General features: G+C 50.2%; 1 protein-coding gene across 2 annotated transcripts; it reads left to right on the top strand.

Moving 5' to 3' along the window:
* The first annotated feature begins 980 nt into the window (after window positions 1-980).
* GTSE1 (G2 and S-phase expressed 1) lies at window positions 981-18939 on the top strand. 2 transcript variants are annotated; one of them, XM_084750313.1, is made up of 13 exons: window positions 981-1130; window positions 1353-1445; window positions 3212-3269; window positions 3380-3833; window positions 3924-4001; window positions 7001-7156; window positions 9121-9247; window positions 10432-10809; window positions 15522-15594; window positions 16331-16567; window positions 17400-17607; window positions 17975-18187; window positions 18549-18939. In XM_084750313.1, exons 2-13 carry the CDS (start codon window positions 1361-1363, stop codon window positions 18630-18632), a joined length of 2151 nt encoding a protein of 716 aa, XP_084606439.1. In that variant the 5' UTR covers window positions 981-1130; window positions 1353-1360; the 3' UTR covers window positions 18633-18939. The 2 variants fall into 2 exon arrangements, with proteins under 2 accessions (XP_084606439.1, XP_084606438.1); XM_084750312.1 differs by having other exon boundaries at window positions 3380-4001.
* The last annotated feature ends 1970 nt before the right edge of the window (window positions 18940-20909 follow it).

The following is a 20909-nucleotide window of genomic DNA, read 5'->3' as shown; positions in this document are numbered from 1 at the left end:
CTCACAACTGCCTGTAACTCCAGCCTCCAGGACCCTCTTGGCCTCTGTAATTGCTTGCATGTATGAACACATGCACAGATGGATAGAAAAAAAAAGAATAAAATATATTTTAAAAGCCATGAGAAAATGTAAATAGCAGTGAGTTATTGATTTACAGACATGCTTTACTGAATATCTACTATAAATTGATATGATGCAAAGTATTGGTGAACTTTCCTGTACCTGCAGTTAATCCCAGGGGATGCAGAAAATTAGCACTATTGAGGACAAAAGAGTGGGACCAAAAGCTCTTGAGGCTTGTACCAGAGATGTGCCTGCCATGTGGTCCTGCTCCTCCCCTTGTGCCTGAGTCAGGAAAACATGGCCCTACAGTTCCAGATACAGTCCAGGTCACACTGAACTGGTCACCTTCCCCGGTGGGTGGGAAGCTTGTGCCCAACAAAGCCAGCTTGCCTTCTACTGAGCAAGATGTGACAGATGTGCAGAGAAGACAACCAAACCGGATAGCCTTCTTGAGCCATTCTCGGACCTCCTTAAACCAACAGATCTTGAAGCCAGCTTTCTGTTCACTGCTATCCAAAGGCACCTGGCTGATATTGGCAAGTAGGAAGTAGTGCGGCTGGCTGTGGACATCCCTCTTACCCAGTTGCGGGAAAAGGGAAGACAGGGAGGGGCTGCACATCAGAGTACAGGAGCGAGACCTCAGACTGCAAAGACAGTGACCAAGAGAAATACCGAGGAGGTGCCATGACAGGCACCAGAGAGAGTAGCGGGTCAGGACAAACACTTTCCTAGCCGCCTGACCATTTTCCATACCCTACTCTCGCCGCTTCAGTCCGGTTTGTCAGCACAGACACAGGCGGGAGGCTTAAACTCTTTCTGTGTCCCGTTGGGAGAAGACCCATAGTGACTTCCGGTGGGAGTATCCGGCGCCAGGTGGAGCCAATCCGTGGCGTGGCCACCCTGCGCATTGGTTTCGCAATCAGCACTCTGACTACAATTCCCAGAGTGCATCGAGAGCATCTCCCTGTTTTAAACCGGCCAATCGCCATCCGACGGAGGCCGTCGTCGCATTTAAACCCGTGGCGGTCTCCCAGCTGGGTTTTTAGCCGTCGGATGAGAAGCGAAGGGTAATGAGTTGGCTTTGGGCTTGCCCCAGAGAGTGGGGAACTGGGCCTCGCGCCGTAGCGGCCGAGGGGAACCGGTTGCTGGGCGGGCTCTGCAGCTCAGAGCCGGGAATCCGTTACCCCGCCTCGGTGTGCACTGTCTCTGGGACCCGGAGAACAAGCTGGGGCAAGCTGGGACTTGCCTCTTGTCATACCCTCACCTTCTTGTCCCCCTGCTTCCTGCAGCGAACTCTATGGAAAGAGGAGACGGCCGCGAGGTGCCTTTGGCGAGCCTGTCGGGGGAGGTAAAAATGGATGCTGGTACTGAGAAAGGAGAACGTAAGTACCCCCCTCTCTCCGTGCCGCTGTTCCTCGAACGTATTCCTTTTCACCACAAACAGAATAGAGAAGGCAACAGCAGCCCCCCCAAACCAAACAAGTCTGGCTTGATAAGCTGACGAATTTAACCGGAATTACTTACAAGGACATTAGCAATTCACAGCTACACTACCAAAGAGCCTACTCCACCCCCTACCCACCAATTTAAAACCACGAAAAGTAATCTTAAGAGGGCCCCCCCCCCCCGCTTCTAGAAGGGCATTCGTGGGCTCGATCTTGTAAGGGTCTCTTGTGGATTGTGATATCAAAATGGCAACAGCTTCCTCATGCACTGAGGACAGAGTTCAACACTCCACCTCTTCTCTGGCTTTTCCATTCTTTCTTTCCTTCTCCTCCACCTGCCGTTGTTTTCTTGTTTTTTTCTTTTTTGCTTGCTTTTTGTTTGTTTGTTTGTTTTTTTGTTTTAAATAGAATCTCACTTTGTAACCTGGAATTCACTATGTCAATCAGACTGGCTTTGAACTTACAGAAAACCACTAGCAGAAGCCTCATAAGTGCTGGCAAATTCTTTTCTTTGGAAAGAAATTCTTGCTGGTAGCTGGTAGCACATGCCTTTAGTGCAAGAACCGAGGCGGCAGAGGCAGGCATATCTCTTGAGTTTCATTTCAAGGCCAGCCTGGTCTACAGAGCGTGTTCCAGGACAGTTTCTTTGTGTAACCCTACACAGGGAAACACTGTCTTTAACAAGGAGGAGGTTGGGGTGAGGAGAAAGAGAAAAGAAAAAATTATTTACATCTATTAACTTTGGGGTGAGGGTGGGGGTGCCATGGTGCACATGCACCTGTGGGTCCCAGGGTTTGAACCCAAGTCATCACACTTGATGGAAAGTTTTGCTCCCTGAATCTTGGAGGATTGATGCGGATTTACAGTTATTGTCTTCCTTTTAGGGCCAAGCACTGGGCCTTTGTGCCCTATCCGGTTCTGTATCCTTTCCTTTGAAACCCTATGAGACTGTTTAGTACAGTGGTGCCCACTGTAAGAAGCTTCTCTGACCAAGGCTAGCAGCACAGTAACTTGTGGGCATAAACGTTTGGAAGGCAACTTCCCAGGCGTGTCATGTCCATCTAACAAAACAACAGTAGTGGATCCCCACCAGAGCCTACGTTTTTGCCCCAAGTTACAGTACCAAACATAGGTTCCCTACAGTGAAGTAGACCTTAAATACAATTGGGAAGTAGTTGGGTCTTTTAGAGAGAACCAACCGAAAACAAATAACAGTTGGGCCAAGCAAGGCTATGCCAGGAATATGGATGGGGTGGAGGACAGAGTGCGGGGTGCGTTTTGGTTTGGTAGTGATCCGGAAAAGGGGTCCAAGGAGCAGCGGTGGTCTACAGATATTTATTTAGTCTCTGCTGTGAGTTTGAATCACAGCTGACCTTGGCATTGGTGGATGCATAGGTGACTCGTAGTTGAATTCCAGGGGAGCTGACGGGGGTGGCCTTTAGACCGTCCCCTGTGCCTGAAAGGGACTTGGCCTTCTCTGACACCCTAGATTCTGTTGCAGAAGTCGTCTTCTGGGCTTTGGGGTTGGAAATGGAAAATAAGATGAACTCAAACTACCCATTGAAAATCGATCAAATTAAAGCAATGATCTAGTACTTTTCTGAGAGTGAACTTTTACAGCAGCTGCGAAGCCAGGGTTTTCCTATTGTATGCTAGTCCTAAAATAAGAGTGAACTTTTTCTTTTCCCACCCTCCCATCCCAGCCATTCTCCTTTTGGAAGATGAGAAGTTCGACTTCGATCTTTCCTTGTCTTCTTCGAGGTAAACAAGTGCGTTTTCTTCCCCTCCCCTGTCGCAGACGTAGCCATTAAAGCCCTTCATCTGGATGCTGTTGTGACGCATCACCGATCATCTTTTTTCTTTGAACACAGTGCAAACGAAGATGATGAAGTCTTTTTTGGGCCCATGGGACATAAAGAAAGATGTATCGCTGCCAGCTTGGACTTCGACAATCAGGTTCCTGAGCAGCCGCTGGCACCAGCTGCTGGCAGCGCCTGTACCTGGAGCCCCCTCACCGGGGAGAAGTTTGTGGAGGTGTACAAGGAAGCCCACTTACTGGCCTTACAGATAGAAAGCCACAGCCGGAGAGAGGTGGCCCAGGTGGCCAAGCCCAAAAGTCCTGTGAGCCAGGGCACGGAAAGGTTTGTGCAGGACTCACAGTTAAAAATAAGCCTCTTTGAAAAAGAACAGAAGAGGGAAAAAAGCCCCGTGTCACTTAAGAGAGAGACATTCTGCCTGCCGTCCTCAGGGGTGCAACCTCTCTTGGAGCAGCCCCAGCTTCTGGCTTCTTCAGTCCTGCTCAGCTCCCCTGTCCCACCCGGCCCTGTTCAGAGCAACCACGGTCCACCCTGCTCCTCTCAGCCATTGCCGGGAGAGTCAGGTTCCTCCCAACCTCCAAATCAGGCTGGGCCTCAGAGGAGGATCACCAGCAAGCTACAGCCACCCCGAGCTTTGCCTGGGAGAGGAAGACATCTTCAGCTGGCTACAGAGAAGGTAAAGACACGCACAGCGCAGTCGCTGTGAGGCACGGCCTCCCTGCCTGTCTTCAGCCCACACTGTGCCATAGAAGCCTCGTGGGAGGGCCAGCGATCTGTCTAAGGGCTGGAAAGTTCAAAGTAGAGCCAGGATCTGGACAGTGAAGGCAATAGTGATGGGGAGCTACCCAGGGTGGGCCCCGCTGATGAGCACTCTCCCCTCAAGTTGGGCTCCAGTTGTTCTCTATGGGCGTGACTTCCGTTCTGTTCAAGTATCGTGACTGCGCTATCAGGGAAATGGCAGGTGACAAGTTTGCCTTTGACCGGCTCTGGGGAGTTCAGGGTCCTGAAGGCTTGCTTGGGGGTAGATAGATGTCAGAGACAGCTTGCTTCTAGGTTTGTCTCCTGTGATCTTGCTGAGGAGAGGGGACTCCTGAGAGGAGACACGGGGTAAAGGTGCACTGGGGTGGCACCTGTCGTGATGTCCTGCACCAGCTCCATTGTACCGAGGGTTGCAGTTAAAGGAATGACTGTGAGGTTGTGGGAGGGTGAAACACTAGACATCCCTTGTCCCCGTCTGTAAGCTCTCCTGACCGCATCTGTTTCCTCCTGAGACCAAAATGTCTGGGTTAGTTGTAGCAGCACATGTGGACATGGAGCAAGATTTGTGTGTGATCCATACATGGCTGTGGGCAGGGCTGGGGTCACCATGGGTTGTGTGTGATCCATACATGGCTGTGGGCAGGGCTGGGGTCACCAGGGGTTGTGTGTGGGTGTGGTATGCATGGCTGTGGGGCAGGGCTGGGGTCACCACACAGGCAGGAGAGCAGGTGGCTTTGTGGTAACAGCCATCAGCTGGTACGCATCAGCTCAACACAGGGTTTTCCCAGCAGCCTCATTCAAAATTGCCAAGAAATTGAGCCAACCCAGATGCCCATTAGCTGATGAGCAGATAAATAAAATTGGGGCATATCCAAATAATGGCATAGTTTTTTAGTAAAAGGATTGCAGTATCGTTGAGTGTGTCTTTAAGGCGGTGAGCTTTCACATGAAGTGCTAAAAGGAAAGCATTGTGGTTGTGTCCACATGAAGCAACCCCCTGATGCCCTTGTCTCTGATGATGTCAGGGATTTGTCATTTGACTTGCAGGCCAGAGAATGTGGGATTTGTCTTGGGTTTTTGGTTTGTTTTGGTTTTGATTTTGGTTTTTTGAGGGTGTAAAAGTAACTTTTATTCCCCTGAGGTAATTGTCTGTGAAGCTTACTGCCTCCTTCTGCTAACCTAGGCCTAGTTCTGGAAGCTTCTAGGCTCCATATAATCTAAGACAGGCCTAGAATGTTTTCAGCCTCTGAGACTTCGTGCTTAGTAAGCTCACCTTTACTTGTTCTTTCTGAGCTCTGGACTGGCTGGTTCAACTCAGCTGTTCTGGCTCAAACTCTTCTCCCAGCTGACTTATTCAGTCTGGCTTCTCTTCCGACTCAGAATTGCTCTGCTTGGCCTCAAACTAACTCAGCAGTCTGCTCCAATCTTCTGCTTTCTTCTTATTTTATGGCTCGTTCCGTCTTCACCTCAGTTCTCTATAACATTCCTGTCATGGTGAAACTGCCTCTCAAGTAGCTTCCCTCTCCTCTCTCTTCTCGTGAGAGTTGGGCGTATCCTATTCTGTCAAATCTTCTCTGATTCATCACCTTTTCTGCCACTCAATTAGCCATCACTTTCAAACATGGGTGCTTCCTTCTACAAACTAACTTTACCTTCATTTAGGATTAAAGGCATGTATCACCACACCAAGACCTAAGCTTTTCTTTACCTGATACTTGCTCTATACCAGGCTGGCCTTGAACTCAGGTCTGTTTGCCTCTGTCTCCTGAATTAAAGGCGTGTTTGTATTCCAGCCAGATTACACAGACCTAGAAGGGTTTTGTTGTTGTTGTTTTTGTTTTTTGTTTGTTTGTGGGTTTTTTTTGTTTTTTTTGTTTTTTTGAGGCAAGGTTTCTCTGTGTAGCCTTGGCTGTCCTAGACTCTCTTTGTAGACCAGGTTGGCCTTGAACTCACAGCAATCCACCTGGGATTAAAGGCATGCGCCACCATGCCTGGCTGACCTAGAAGGTCTTTAGATGTGATCTTTTGCCAGAACAGCCATGTTCTGAACTAACATTCCTCTACAGGGTAGATTTTTTTGCTTTGTTTTGTTTTGTTTGGGTTTTTGAAACAGGTATAGCCCTGGCTGTCCTGAAACTCTCTGTAAACCAGGCTGGCCTGGAACGTAGAGATCTTCCTGCCTCTGCCTACCAAGTGCTGGGATTAAAGGTGTGCCCCACCACCATCCAACAAGAATGTGACTTTCAGCATCAACCAAGAAGGCTCACTGCAGCGGAGCTTTGCTGTGGTGGAGCGGGCCCATGCAATGACCACACCTTTCCCACACACGCAGAACATGTTTGGCTGAGGCAGCTTCCTCACAGAGGCTCTTACTTGTTAGTTGTTTTCGAGACAGGGTTTTACTGTGTAACTCTGGCTGCTGTGGAACTCACTGTGCAGACCAGGCTGGCTTTGTTGAGCTCACAGAGATCCACTTGCCTAAACCTCGGAGTGCTGGGATTACAAGTCGTGCATCACCGTCTCCAACTCCCTGACACTCTTAATCAGGGACCGACAGAGGAGAAGACAGACAGATCTTCCTACAACCTACCTGCAGCAGTCTAACACTGCTTTAGTGAGGAGGCCAAGTCTCATTTTGTGCTCTGTTTTTCTCACGCTATCGGATAAGTTGAGAGTGGCAGTGTTTGGAAGAAATGGTGCCAACTCTGGGCCCTGTTAGACCATGTGGTCCTCACCTTTCTTTTTGGTTTGGTTTGGTTTGGTTTGGTTTGGTTTTTTCTAGACAAGGTTTCTCTGTGTAGTGTTGGCTGTTCTGGACTCACTTTGTAGACCAGGTTGGTCTTGAACTCGCAGAGATCCGCTTGCCTCTGCCTTCCCAAGTGCTGGGATTACTAGTCTTCACCTTCACATTTTCAGCTCAATAAAGAGGTGCCAGCTGGCCTTGAGAGGGTGAAACTCCTGAATGAAAAGGGTTCCCAGAGTGATGTGCTCCCAGACAAACCCAGCAGGGCTCCTGACGCCGCCGGGAGAGGAGGCCACCCAGGCAAGCGGTCACTCCCTGTTCCTAGCAAGGTGAGTCGGGAGTTATCTGGGGCTGCAGGGCTGCCACTTGTCCTCCATCAGGAACACGGTACTGGTCTTGTATCTTCTGCTTAAAATTAAATTGTCAGGCCTGGCGTGGTGGCGCGCACCTTTAATCCCAGCAATCGGGAGGCAGCGGCAGGCAGATCTCTGAGTTCGAGGCCAGCCTGGTCTACAAAGTGAGTCCAGGACAGCCAAGGCTACACAGAGAAACCTTGTCTCGAAAAACCAAAAAAAAAGAAAAAAGAAAAAGAAAGAAAGAAAGAAAAGGAAAGAAAGAATTGTTAGGAGATAGTTTCTTTGATAAATGCTTGTGCAGACATAAGTTAGATCCCTAGGACTCAGGTTTACAAAGCCTTGTGTGGTGGGGCGCACATGTAATCCCAGCACTGGGGGTGAGGGGGCAGAAGGCAGATGGATCCCTGGGGCTCCTTGCTGATCAGCTAGCTTTGCCTACCTGGCAAGTGCCAGGCCAGCGAGAGACCCTGTCTTTAAAACAAAAATGTAGCTGGGCATGGCAGTGGTGCTTGCCTTTAATCCTAGCACTTGGAGGCAGAGGCAGGTAGATCTCTGTAGTTGATCTGCATAGTGGGTTCTAGGCCAACCCAGGGCTACACAGTGAGACTCCGATCCAAAATTAATAAAAGTGGAATGTCCACAGGTGGTGGTGGCACACGCCTTTAATCCCAGCACTCAGGGAGGCAGAGGCAGAGGCAGACAGATCTCTGTGAGTTCAAGGCCAGCCTGGTCTATAGAGTGAGTTCCAGGACAGCCAAGGTTACACAGAGCAACCCTGTCTTAAGGAATAAAATAAAAAGAAGTGAAGTGTTATCTATGATTGTCCTCTGTTCTTCATGCATGCACACTCACATTCCAGTTAAGGAAAGTTGGAAACAGTCCACAAGAGGCACTTAGGTTGCCAAGAAGAAAAGCCTGTCAGTATGCACTGAACTGGCCTTGTCACTTGGGCTGTTGATAGTAGCTTGGTTCCCAGCAACTGGTTCTCGCTGATCCCTCACAGCCTCTATGGGAGACAAGAGGTGCTGTGCTTTGTAGTCTGAGCTCACAGACATAGAGGTGCTCTTTCTGGTGCTCTGAGCTACCTATTTGAAATAATTTATTAAGTTAGCAAAAGCTGGACCTACAGCGGCTGATTTGAGGTCTGGATTGGAGCCCCACAATCTTAATTGCTGCTAGCTCTCTTGCACATTCCTGTAGCAGAGGTTTGGACATTCTAGACTCAGTTGGCCCTTCAGGTCCATAGGCTCCGCATCTGTGGATTCATCTAGTCAGATTGAACCTACATAAGAGAGAAGTCGCCTCTGTACTGAACCTGTGTAGCTTTTCTTTGTCAGTGTGCCTGGATGGATGATGGCTTCCGCAGTCTGACATTACGTTAAAATTAGACTCATCTAGAGGTTGGTTGATTGGTTGTTTCTTCCAGATACGGTTTCTCTGTGTAGCCCTGGCTATCCTGGAACTTACTGTGTAGATCAAACTGGCCTCCAGAGAGATTTGCCTGGCTCTGCCTCCCAAGTGCTGGGGTTAAAGACGTGCCACCATCGCCTGGCATGTAGAGGTGTACTGTAAAGTCCATGGTGGATGTGTGCAGGGTCCAGGCCATATCACACTGTTGCTTGTGGAGGATCCATCTAGTTGAGTATCCACAGCAGTGCTCCACAGACCTGGCACAGGGGCAGCCCCACATCTTGTGCCAACTTGTGCGGCAGTTCTCCCCTGGGGACCTGTCACCAAGACCAAAACTCAGTATCCACCTCCACAAAGTCTTCCTAGGCGAAGAGTCCCAAAGTTAGGGCCTCTCACAGCTGCCTGATGCCACTCTGCTGGGGACAGGAGACACAGACCTCAGTTCAAAGTGCTACTTTTGCAGAATTAAGTATGTGTATGTAGGTAACAGAATCTTTACTAATTTTGTTTTTCAACTTTTCTCTCAGTTGGGGCTGAAGAAGACCCTACTGAAGCCACCCAGCCAGGCTGGCAGTCTCACAAGGAGGTCCTCTCTGTCAGGGTCTGCTTCAAGCCTCGCGTCTGGTGTGTGTGTGAATCCAGCAGCAGGCAAAGGTGAGCCCTGAGCACCATGTGTTCTGGCTGCACAGGGTGCTCTAGAGTTACAGCTCAGGGCTGGGGGCTAGGCAGGAAGAGACTTGTCCTCCTGCCTCTAAATACTTCCCTTCAGTGAGGAGACGTGGTTTCAATTGACAGCACAAAAACTCATGAAATACCCAGGAAAGATGGATGTTCACACTAGCTATGTATCCATCAGAGCACAGGAGCTAAGCCCCAGGAGCCCAGCCTGGGTCATTTGGGGGATGTGCACTTGGGTTCAACCTGCCTAGACAAGGCTGCCATCTAGTGGTGGAGTTGTGTAGGGCCCAGAGACTGCATCTGTCTCTGGGCTTTGCCTGTAGATTCTGGTCATGTCCCTTGCAGCATGGTGAGGGCTTTTCACAAGATGTGAGAAGTCTGAGCTCTAGAATCGGCCTGATCTGGAGTCCTGACTGCTGCTCAGTGGTTAACAGACGTCTGTCCTTGCCTTTAAATCAAGTGACATCATTGACCTTGGGGAAGGTTCCTATGAGCCTAAAAGTGTTCCTGGGCCCTTCTGTGGCCCATGAACACATGACCAGGAGAGCACTTGACTGCTGTTGGCTAGGTGCTGTGAGGTGGGTCTTACCCCAACTGACTCAGGACACTGGCACCATGTGTTGTATATGGTAGAGTCAGAGGGGAGGTGAGATCGTGGGGTGGGACCTGGTAGGGCTAACACATGGTATACACATGGCTACAGCATTAGGCCCTGGAGCTTCCCTTTGAGTCTTCTCTGTGCTAACTCAGTGCTTATTGAGCAGATGTCACCTTAGCTATCTGTTGTTCTGTTTCCAAACCTCCTCCTCATAAGTTTTCCTCCTTCAGTTTCTGTCTGTCATGGGAGTGAGGCAGGACATGTGAGTAGACTGTCCATTTTTCTTCTGCTCATCAAGGAAGTAAAGGAAGGAGAGCTTAGCCTTGTGAATGCACACACGCGTGCTAAGAATTAGGCAGCACTCGGCTTGGGGTTGGGCATCCTGCTGGTCCTGATGATATTGATCCCCTAATAGGCATCCACATGTCTGTGTGCCTGATGTTAGGCAGACAGTCTAGAGGTTCCACACCTGGTGTGTGTGTGTGTGTCTGTGTGTTGGTGTGTTAAAGTGTTTGGAGACAGTGTGGCTTGAGTGACCAACCCCAATTATCTCCTTTTGCAGCAAAGCCCAAGGAACTTTCAAGTATCCCTGCTAGTAGCTCCCAGCTTCCTCGGACAAGCACCAGCAAGTTGGGGAGAGTAGGACCCGCCTCGCTGCACCAGGCTTTGCCAGCAGCCCCTGCCAGAGCATCTTGCAGACAAGCCAGGAGGGCTGATGCTCCCCGGGCAGTGGCAGAGCCCCCCAAGGCCTCTACGCTGACTCCTCTCACCCAGCAACCCCAAACTCCAGAGCAAAGAGGACCGAAGCTGGACCCTGACACCCTGACATCTCAGTTGAATAAAACTGGCAGTATAAAACGGCAGGACTCCTCTCTAAACTGCAAGGCAGAGGCTGTGTCTGCCACTACAGACCCATTTAAAGTCCCCCAGTTTTCTGTAGGTGAGTACCAGTTACATTTTGGTGGGATTTTGTTTGTTTGTTTGTTTTCGAGACAGGGGTTCTCTGTAACCTTGGCTATCCTGGACTCACTTTGTAGACCAGGCTGGCCTTGAACTCACGTGGCTCTGCCTGCCTCTGCCTCCCAAGTGCTGGGATTAGAGGGGTGTGCCACCACACCTGGCTCATTTTGGTGGTTTTTAAGATTCTGGGGAGGTTAGCAGTACGGCTGGTGCTGTTTCACTTCTTCGGCACTGACATTCTGCCGCCCACTTGCTGTGTCCACTCTTCAGTGGATGAACCACTGCCCCTTACCGTTTCTTTCTCACTGCTGTCCTCAGTGTGGTCATGATGTCTGGAGCTGTGGCTTTTATTTGTTGTGCCTGGGTGGGTTAGCGCTTTGTCGCTCTGTTGGTATTGGTGGTTCTGCTTCTGTGCCTCTGTTTTTAACCACCTGATTGTGTTTTCCTGAAGGGGCTGAACTTGGCAGCCAGTGAGTGTGCAGCCTAGCCTGCTCCACTCGGACCTTCTTTTTAACCTCTCACAGATGGGTCTGGAGTGGGTGCTGTCTGTCTGGAGTGGTTTAGGCCTGTCACTGGTGTGGAGTTTTGCCCAGGTTGCTGCTAAACATCCTGTTAAGTTTGTTCCGTCATCTCAGGCCGGGTGGAATGTGCTGTTCCCCAGCCCTTGTCTCCCCACTAGTTGCTTGTCTTGTCCTTACCTCGCCTCACCCTGTGCTATGTGCTGCCGCCCATTCAGGAGAGTCCACAGAGAGTTCTAGAGACTTCTCTCTCTCTGTGGCTTTTCTCCAGTTCTCTGGCTCTTATATTCTAGATCCCCAGCCCCCAGACACCAACCATTGTCTCCCCCAACCAGTAAGATGGTCCTGCCCTGTTTTGTCACGACCAGCATGTTCTATATAATGAGTCTGAGCCACCCAGGACCACACAGTGAGACAATATTAAAAAAACAAAAGGTATTTTCTGTCTTGTCTTTTCCCACTTAAAGCACATCTTCAAGCTTGGGCTGTAGCTTGGTGGGTGGAGCCCTAATGTTTGAGGCCCTGGATTCAGTCCCTACCTCCACACAAAAATATAAACAGATAACTCTTCATTGAAAATAATTGTTAAAAAATTGTACTGACTATGGGTATGTGTCATGTATATGCACCATGACACACGTGGAGTTCAGTGGACACCTTTCAGGAGCTGGTTCTCTTTCCACAGTATGGATAATTAATACACCTTTAACACACTCAGGAGCCAGAGGCAGGCATATCTAAGTTCAAGGCCAGCCTAGCCTACAAAGCAAAGGTGACCCAGGACCACACACAGTAAGACCCTGTCTTCAACAAACCTATAAAATAAATAAAATAGAGAGCGAGAACCAGAACAGAAGAAGAAAAGCATTGAAAAGGATTCTCACGGCAGAGGTAGGGGCTTTCTCTGGGTGCTTTAGAATTCTAGTTTGTTTCAGAGAGCAAAGAAAGCCTTTCAGCACAGAGAGGTCAATGCGGGGGTCTCCCTGGCTGTTGCCCTTTGTCCTTGTCTGACCTGCAGCAATCTCTTAGCTTTGCCTGTGGTGGTTATCAGAGACAGGCTCTGCGCACAAGGTGGCAGCTGCTCCGTTGGCTCCTAGTTGGCCAGTCTCTGCTCCCATTCACTGAATTGACTTTTGCTAATGGAAAGTTTTCAGAAATAGGGGAAGCAGAAGAAGGTGGATCTCTAAGTTCAAGGCCTGCCTGGTCTACATAGGGAGTTCCAGGATAACTAGAGCTGTACAGTGAGACCCTAGTTAAAAAACAAACAAACAACAACAAACTGATAGGAGGAGGAAGGAGAAGAAGAAACAGGCAAGTGAAATAAGGCAGACACAGTGGCTGTGGCTGTGATCCCAGGACAAGGGAGGCTGAGGCAGGAGAGCACTCTAGGCTAGCCTGGGCTACAGAGTAAGACTGTCTCCAAACAAAACAAAACCCAGGAGTGTGGCCTTTTCTAGGAATCTGTCTTGTGCTGCCATGCTTAGAGACAAAGGGTCCTATGGTGAGACATCTCACAGGGTACATTTTATTTTAATGAATGTTTAAGATTTATTTTTATTTTATGTGTGTGATTATTTTTCCTGAGTATATGTGTATACCTTGTGTCTGTCATGCCTAGAGGCTGGAAAATGGTATTGGGTCTCCAAGACCTAGAATTATAGACAACCGTGCGCGTCCATATGGTGCTAAGGATCAAATCTAGGTCTTCTGAAAGAGCCAGTGTCCGCTGAGCCATCTCTTGGGCCCCAATTTACACCTAATGGAAGACTTGGCTCCTATCAAGGAAGTGTGCTTTCAGATCTTCAGGGCAGCAAAAGCTTGGAGCCAGAGTGACAGGTGCACCGGTGTGGTGGCTTGAGTGGGAATGGCCACCGTAGACACCTGTGTTGGAATACTTTGTTTCTGGTTGGTAGAACTATTTGAGAAGGACTCAGAGGTGTGGCCTTGGAGGAGGTGTGTCACCGGAGGGCGAGCTTTGAAGTTTCCAGTTAGCTCTCTCTGCCTCATGTTTGTGGTTCAGATGTAAGCTCTCAGCTGCTGCCCCGTCGCCATGCCTGCCTTCCTGCTGCAGTGCTTCCTGCCATGACGGTCATGGACTCTCTGAAACTGTAAGCTCCGCTAAGTCTTTCCTCTATAGGTTGCCTTGATCATGGTGCCTCACAGCAGGAGAATGATGAAGGCAGCCGGGGAAGGGGTGAGATAGTATTCTAGTTTGCTTTCTGTCACTGTGGTAAACACCAGCACCAAGGCCCCTTGGTTGGTGTGTTAGGCTAACCCTTCCACATCATAGTCCATCAGTGAGGGAAGTCAGGGCAGGAACTAAGCAAAGACCACGGAGGAGTGCTGCTTATGGCTTGCCTCAAGGCCTACCTGCCCAAGGATGGTAGCACTCACAGTAACAATGCTGAGCTGAGATCAGAAGCATGAGGAGGAGGCAGCCACTGGAAACCCAAAGAGAACACTCCACGCAGAGGGAACTGCTGTAAAGGCCCTAGGGCGGAAAGCCGCTTGGGTTCCTAGAGGGGGGGAAGTAAGGAAGTACGCAGGCGGAACAGCTCCTACTGCGAGCTTCAGACAGCACTGGTTTTATGTAAAAAAAAAAAGAATACTGATTTCCTTCCCATATCAAAGCCTAAGCAGAAGTCACGGGGCTATGGCTCTGTGTGTGTGTCTGCCACGGCCCCCAGGACTGCATGGGTCAGAGCCTGTCTAGTTAGGGTTCCTGTGTGCTGAAGGGAAGCACCATGACAAAAAACAAGCTGAGGAGGAAAGGCTGCATCTCACTCACAGCTCCGTCACAGTCATTGGAGGCAGTGAGGGCAGGAACTCAGAGAGGCACCTGCAGGCAGGAGCTGATGCAGAGGTCATGGAGGCGTGCTGCTTCCTTTGCTCCTCACGCCTCACTCAGACTGTTTTCTTATCGAGGAACCCAGCCGGTCCAGGAGTGGCACTACCCCCTTCCGTCATTAAGTAAGAAAAGCCTTACAGGCTTGCCTACAACCTGATCTTATGGAGGCATTTTCTTAATCGAGGTTCCCTCCTCTCAGATGACTCTAGCTTGGGCCGTGTTGACATAAAACTATGCAGCAGAGAGTCTCCTGTGACATCAGAAGTTTTAGAAAATGAAGTGACATCAGAGAAGTATGTGGCTTAGGAGAGTGAGAGCCAAGGCTTCCAAGGCCAGCTGAGATGGAGGTGGCAGGACACTGCTACATTCCCCCTAAGGTTGCTTCTTGAGTCACCTTGGCAGGAGTAGTTTTAAACACAGGTGGGAGGTGGGGCAGGCACAGGCAGCTCTTCCATGTGGATTTAAGGAGTTGGGGCCTGGGGTGGGATGGAGGGGGAGGGGTGAGGCAAGAGGCTGAGAATGGTTCATGCCAGAGGGCGCTGCAGAGCTGCTGGTGCAGAGGCGGGCAGGAGTGTGGTCAGTGGTAGTATTTGAGACCTCACCTGGCCTTGCATGGCCTGCTAGGATGGGCTTCTTTCATGGCTGGGGCCAGGGGCTCTGGTGATGGCCACTTTGCCCATGGCTTCTAAGCAGCAAGTTAATACATGGAGGTCCTGGCTCCTGAGGCTTTGGGGACCACAGATTGACTCTCAGGATCATGGGAGGTAAGTTTGTTTCACCTGAGGTCACATGGTAGAGGGACAATGGTGTGACAGGCTGTCTGGATTATTCTGGGCTTGGCTTAGTGGCTGGTGAACATACACTGAATTCTGTCTTCTTGGTACCTGTCAAATACCAACCAAGGCATCCACATGGAGACACTTGTCACTTGTAAAGCCTGTATGTGATGTGTCTGTGAGCTAGGGATGCCACAGCTCAGGGACATGAAGGTACATAAGCTTTGCCAGCTTGCCTGGGATTCCATCCTCGTGATTTCCATAGGCATGGGAGCATAAGGAGCACCCTGACAGGCAGAGGAGACTTGGGGTGAGCCTGCCATGAAAGGAGTTGGCATAATGGTGCAGCGGGTTCTCAGTATCAGACCCAGCCCTTGATCAGTGGGAGGGAGGTCTTGAGTGTTTCCTTGTGTGCCTCCTCTGACCTCCTGTCTTCCTGTGGACAGCTGGGAAGGTGGGGATGTTCAGAAGAGCATGCCTAGGTGGTACCACACATGCCCATCTTTCCACGTCGGTTGCTCTCTTCTCATCGGCTTTCTCTCATTTTTAGGTGAGTCACCTAATGGTGTGACCTCAAAGTTCACGAAGACACATCAGCTGCAGCCTGGGACACCAGCTAGCAGGTAGCCGACAGGAGTTTGCCTCCTTTCTTATCTTTTGAGAATCACTGGTGTGTCTGCAGGCTCTGGAGTGCCATCTGGGCTGCAGGTCAAGCTTCTGAGGTGGAGGCTTTCTGTCACACTCATTGTGTGCATGATGCAGTGACTTTCAGCTAGGTGAGCCCAGGCTGAGTCACAGAAACCCCTTCAGCACTCCTTTATATGCTGAGCCCATTAACATCCCAATTGTTCCATATTTCCAATACAGACTCAGGAACCAGATGCTGGTGTGAAAACCTGCTAACTCAGAGACGCAGAGAAAGCACCCAGCTGACCTTCCTACTTAGCTCACATCCTGAAGAAAAAGACCCCAAACCAAAAGCTCAAAGCTAAAAGCCTAAAAGGCAAAAGCCCACGGCCAAAAGCTTGCTAGCTCACCTGACAGCCCAGGAGCAAAAACTAAAGCCTTTCTTCTTCTCCACACTGTCGTAAATGGCCTTCTCTCAAAGCCCCTCCTGTCTACTTAATCCCTGTCAGCTGGTTTCTTGCTCTGCCTCTTGATCTAGGCTTAACTTTATTAAATCCTGTGTATAGAAAGCTCCTGTTTACAATAGACAGAAAGTTCTTGAGTTAAAGGTGTGTGTTAGGGCTGAACCGCACCAAACAAGAAATAGGTTTTTTCAGTTAACAGTCTCTGGGTTCACAGTGGGATCAAATATCCTGCAACAGTCTGTGTTCAAGACCTCCATGTCTTCACCAGGGTCGTCAGCAGCACGCCTGTGAGACGCTCATCAGGGCCCAATTCACAAGGCCTGCCCAGCAGTATGAGGACCCCTATGAGCACCAGACGGATGTCAGCATTGCCCACACCTGCCAGTCGGCGCCTCTCTGGCCTTCCGTTAATGGCACCTCAGTCCATGCCCAGGGCTCTGGTGTCCCCACTATGTGTGCCTACCCGGAGACTTTCTTCTGAACCCAGGAGAAGATCTACAATCAGGTAAAAAAGAAGGGTTGAATGAGCTCGTCTCTAGTTCCCCAGACCTCAGGGCTCCCCTGTGCTGAGGGGTGTGGGGTGGGGAGGTGCCGGAGCGGATAGGAATAGGAAGAAGCTCTGTGAAGCACAAGCTCAGCATGCAAATAGGCAGAGGGACGTGTATGTGTTGGTGGTGGGGTTGTGTGTGTCATTTGTGTGTGTTGTGTCATGTATGTGTTGTATATGTTTTTAAGTGTAATACAGAAAGAACTCGGGTTGTTGTGAAACCCATAAACTGTGGATATTGTTGCTGCTCACGGTTTCCATAGTTCATTTAGCTTTGAGTCATCAGAGGCCATGCTAGGTGCTGAGAGAGGTCACTGCTAGAGGGAAACATGACATACCTGGTGTGCCTGTCAGTGCGAGGTATGCTGTGGTACAGAAAGCCATGAATGACTGGGGTTCCAATGTGGCCAGAGTGCAGAACCAGGCCTCCTGAGGGAGCAGTGAGGAGTGGCAGGCAGGCAGTCGGCTCACCTGGCCTGGAGGGAGCTAGCCACAGCCCGTGCTGGAGTAGAGCGGATCCTGTGCAAAGGAAAGGGCTGATGTGGAGGCAAGGTGAGGCTAAACTGATACAATTGAAATGGTAAAAGGAGCCTTGGAAATCTTCAGTTCTCTGCACAGAGATCACGGTCTGCCCGGTGAGGCTGCCCTCAGAGCTCGGCCACCTGTGCAGGCGCCAGACCAGGTGCTGCTTGCAAGGCTGCCATCACAATGTAACTGATGACAGGCGTTATAAAAGACCTTACAAGTTTTTCCTCCCCCTTTCTTCCCCCACTCCACCTCCACCCCCCAGAGCGGAGCTGACACAGGAGAGCAGCAACAATGCCAGTGGTGGGCAGGGCCAGGGCCTGTCCTTGGATGAGAGCTCGTCCCCTCCATCCTCGGTGCCTCAAGCACTTGACTTTTCTCCAGAGAAGAGTGACTTTCCTCTTTGCCAAGGCTCCTCCACAGGGGCAGCTCAGGGTGAAGCAGAGCCTCGGGAAGACACACGCCCCAGTGAGGTATGTCGAGGTGGTTGCAGTTACATGCCATGTGAGGTGCATGCAGCGTCACGGGCAGGGACTCACTGTTCCCTTCCTGCCTCACCTTGTGCTGGGCCTATGGTTCCAGCAGACTCGGAGAGGCGCTCAGAATTATGGAGTTGGTCGGGGGGGTCAGAGGGCAGGAATGGGGGCAGGCTGACGCTCTATACTAGCTGTGAGTAGGGGTGCACTGCCCAGGGGAGAACTTACTCCCACTGAGGGCCTACTCCAGCCTTTCCCTTGGACAGCAGACTCTGAGCCTCAGGTCATGGGCAAAGCCTGCCTTCCCAGGGTGGTTGCTGGGCACTGATGTGGTGCTGGACTTTCCCTCTCGTGCCCTGCCTAGGGTCTTCAAGACATCAGGCTAGACCTGCTCGCCATCACCCCTGAAGCAGGAGGCAGAGACCTGGCCGACCGCCCTCTCATTGACTTCAGCAACACCCCAGAGTCACACCTGGCTTTGGGACCCAGCAGCTGGCCCCTGATTGACCTTGTAGTAAACACACCACACATGGATAGAAACGGTGTGGGGAATCCTCCGAAGGCTGAGCTTGGGCAGGTGAGAAGCGCCAGGGCATTCGTAGTGACTTCAGCCCAGGGCGCTGTGCGGTCTGGGCCCTGCATGGTGCCATTGGGGCTCCCAGGGTTTGTGCTTGGCTCTCTATGGTCACCCATTTATACTAGGCATCTTGTTGGGCCTGGAGGGGCTCTCAGGGCAGCCGTCAAGTCCCCAACACATCCATGTCAGGATGTCGCACAGTGTTTATGAGTTTGAGTTTCTTTGCCACACTGCTCTGCTGAGTTGTTTTCAGTCCCTGGGCCCCAGGTTGGCTCAGTCCCTGCAGCTTCTTGTGTGCTGTGTGCGGCGGCCGCTGGCACAGACAGCAGTGTTCACCTTGATTATCTCTGTTCTCTTCCAGCTGATCGACCTGGGCTCCCCCCTGATCCAACTGAGCCCTGAGGCTGACAAAGAAAATGTGGACTCACCGCTTCTCAAGTTCTGAACAGAGGACATGCCTCCGCTCCTCACCGCTTCCTTCTGCTGTGGCTTGATGCCCATAGAAGCAAATGCTAGAAGGAATCGTATTTGACTGGGGAAGCCTATTTTACTGTTTGTGTCTGGAGTGGTACCCAAATGGGTCCCACTGTGGACTAGCATTTTGCCTCAGTGGCTGCCCTGCTCTCCCTGCCTTTTACTAGGCTAGAATACAGCTATCTAAAAAGTTTGTTTTGATTCTTTGTGTGTAAAATAGCAAATGACTGTAAACTAAATTTATTTGAAAATTAAATATTCTAGATTTAAATTATAAAGTAGATGAAAGCATGCTTGATTTTCACATTTGATGTTCTGATGTGTTTTCATCTCTCCAGACACTTTGGGAGACTTTCATTATCATTATCCAACCTTAATTTTATGAAATGTAGGGAAATAAAATTGATATAAACATCAGGTCTCTGGCCCACCTCAGGTACACCAGCCTGTCACCTGGGCTTGCATTGTTAATACATCTGGCTAATTCTGGGCTAAAAGGTGCTAAGGAGGACCGCACCTTTCACAGGCTGCTCTGGCGGCTAGAGTGTAGGAAGTAAAGGGTATTGGACTGTGAGGCAGGGTCTGCTTCAACGTGATTGCCAGAGGCTGGTGAGCATGCAGCTCTCTCTTCCTGAGGGCACAACCGGGTGATGTGGGGCACTGCTTGAAGCCTCCCTCACTTGTTAGAGAAAGACTGGCTGCCTGGAAGCCACTTATTTATGGGTGACAGCAGATAGTGCTGTGTGGACCCCACTCGTGTCCCTGCCTCAGTCTGGGGCTCTCCTCACAGCTGAGAGAAAAGTCTGGATGGGTTTCTCATGCTCTGGTTATGTGGTGACTACAAAGCTGTCAGCTGGAGTGTGCTTGTGGCATCAGTAGTGGCAAAGCCAGGGGGTGTGGCAGAGACCTTACAACAGGTCTGGCAAGCTGCTGCAGACCCTGGAGGGATGGCAGCAGATTTTTCCCTAGTGGGCAGAACATTCTGGAATCCTGAGCATGAGCACCATAAATTGCCTCCCCTTCCCTGACCCACTCCTCCCAGGCTTGAACTCACTGAGCAAGTGTTGGGTTTGCAATGGGGGCTAGGCTGCATTTCTCTAGAGTATGGTGGGGTTGCTGCGTCCCTCCTGTTTGGCCTGTTTGGTGGGGGAAAGATACTAACCCATGATGATAACCAGATACCTTGGGGTCCACTCAATATCTGCTCAGCCCACATGTGCCTTTCCCTCATTGGGCTGGGCTCTGCTCTGTCTACCAGGGCATCTGATGTTTGGCGGCATCCCGCTGCTTTCTCTGAAGATTTTCAAAGGCAGCTTTCTCAAATCCTTCCTCTTCACAGGTCCTAAGCTGGTTGTTTAGAAGGGTCAGCTTTGTGGCACTGATCGGAGACTTGAGCTGAGGGGCTGGCATGACATATACACGCTGATAAGTGAACCTCCACACTCCAGATGGCAGGGGCTTCCCTGTGATTGTTAACTGTTTTGTGGGACTGCCTTTTTTTTTTTTTTAGAGAGAGATGTATTATGTTTACAGTATTCTGCCTATATGTCTGCCTGCATACCAGAAGAGGGCACCCATGTGCTTACTGGGAATTGAACTCAGGATCTTTGGAAGAGCAGGCAGTACACTTAACCTCTGAGCCATCGCTCCAGCCTGGGACAGTGCCTTTTGTGTTGTTGGTCACACAGCACTTGGCCATGTCACCTTTGCCACAGTTCTCCATGGTGTGTCATACTGCAGACTTCTGGAGTTAAAGGAAAGCTAAATACCTTCTGCTTAATCAAAAAGAGATGCCCTAGTTTTCTTTCTGTTATAGTAAAACACTGACCAAAAGCATTGTGGGGAGGAAAAAGTTTATTTACTTGGATTGTACATCCTCAACAAACCAACCTGAAGGGAGTAGAGTAGGAACTAAAGCAGAAGCCACGGAGGGAATGCTGCCTGCTGGCTTGCTTTCCATGGCTTACTTTGCCTTTTTTTTTTTTTTTTTTTTTTATGACCCAAGATCACCTGCACTGGTGTAGCCCCACTCAAAATTGGCTAGGCCCTCCCACATCAGTCATTAATGAACAACATCTCACAGGGTCAATCTAGTGGAGGCATTTTCTCAGTTTATGGTGCCTCTTCCAAAACGACCCCAGCTCATGTCAAGTTGACAAAAAATTTCAAGTAGGAAAACATAGGTTGTAAGTTTGTCGGTTTCTGCTACTCTGGTTGGCCCTGCCAAAGGCTCTGGCAGGGAAAGTAA

The sequence above is a fragment of the Acomys minous genome, assembly GCF_964271855.1.
Source record: "Acomys minous genome assembly, chromosome: 12".
Taxonomy (NCBI): domain Eukaryota; kingdom Metazoa; phylum Chordata; class Mammalia; order Rodentia; family Muridae; genus Acomys; species Acomys minous.
The sequence above is the reverse complement of the archived record's forward strand: the minus strand, read 5'-3'. Positions and strand labels throughout refer to the sequence as shown.

What these genes read in the sequence shown, in the direction of transcription:
- GTSE1 (XM_084750312.1), top strand. Translation starts at nt 1,361, where the DNA reads ATGGAAAGAGGAGACGGCCGCGAGGTGCCTTTGGCGAGCCTGTCGGGG. An exon ending in TTCAGCTGGCTACAGAGAAG is followed by an intron (nt 4,002 to 7,000) that starts GTAAAGACACGC and finishes TCACATTTTCAG; the next exon opens with CTCAATAAAGAGGTGCCAGC. An exon ending in AGGAGAAGATCTACAATCAG is followed by an intron (nt 16,568 to 17,399) that starts GTAAAAAAGAAG and finishes TCCACCCCCCAG; the next exon opens with AGCGGAGCTGACACAGGAGA.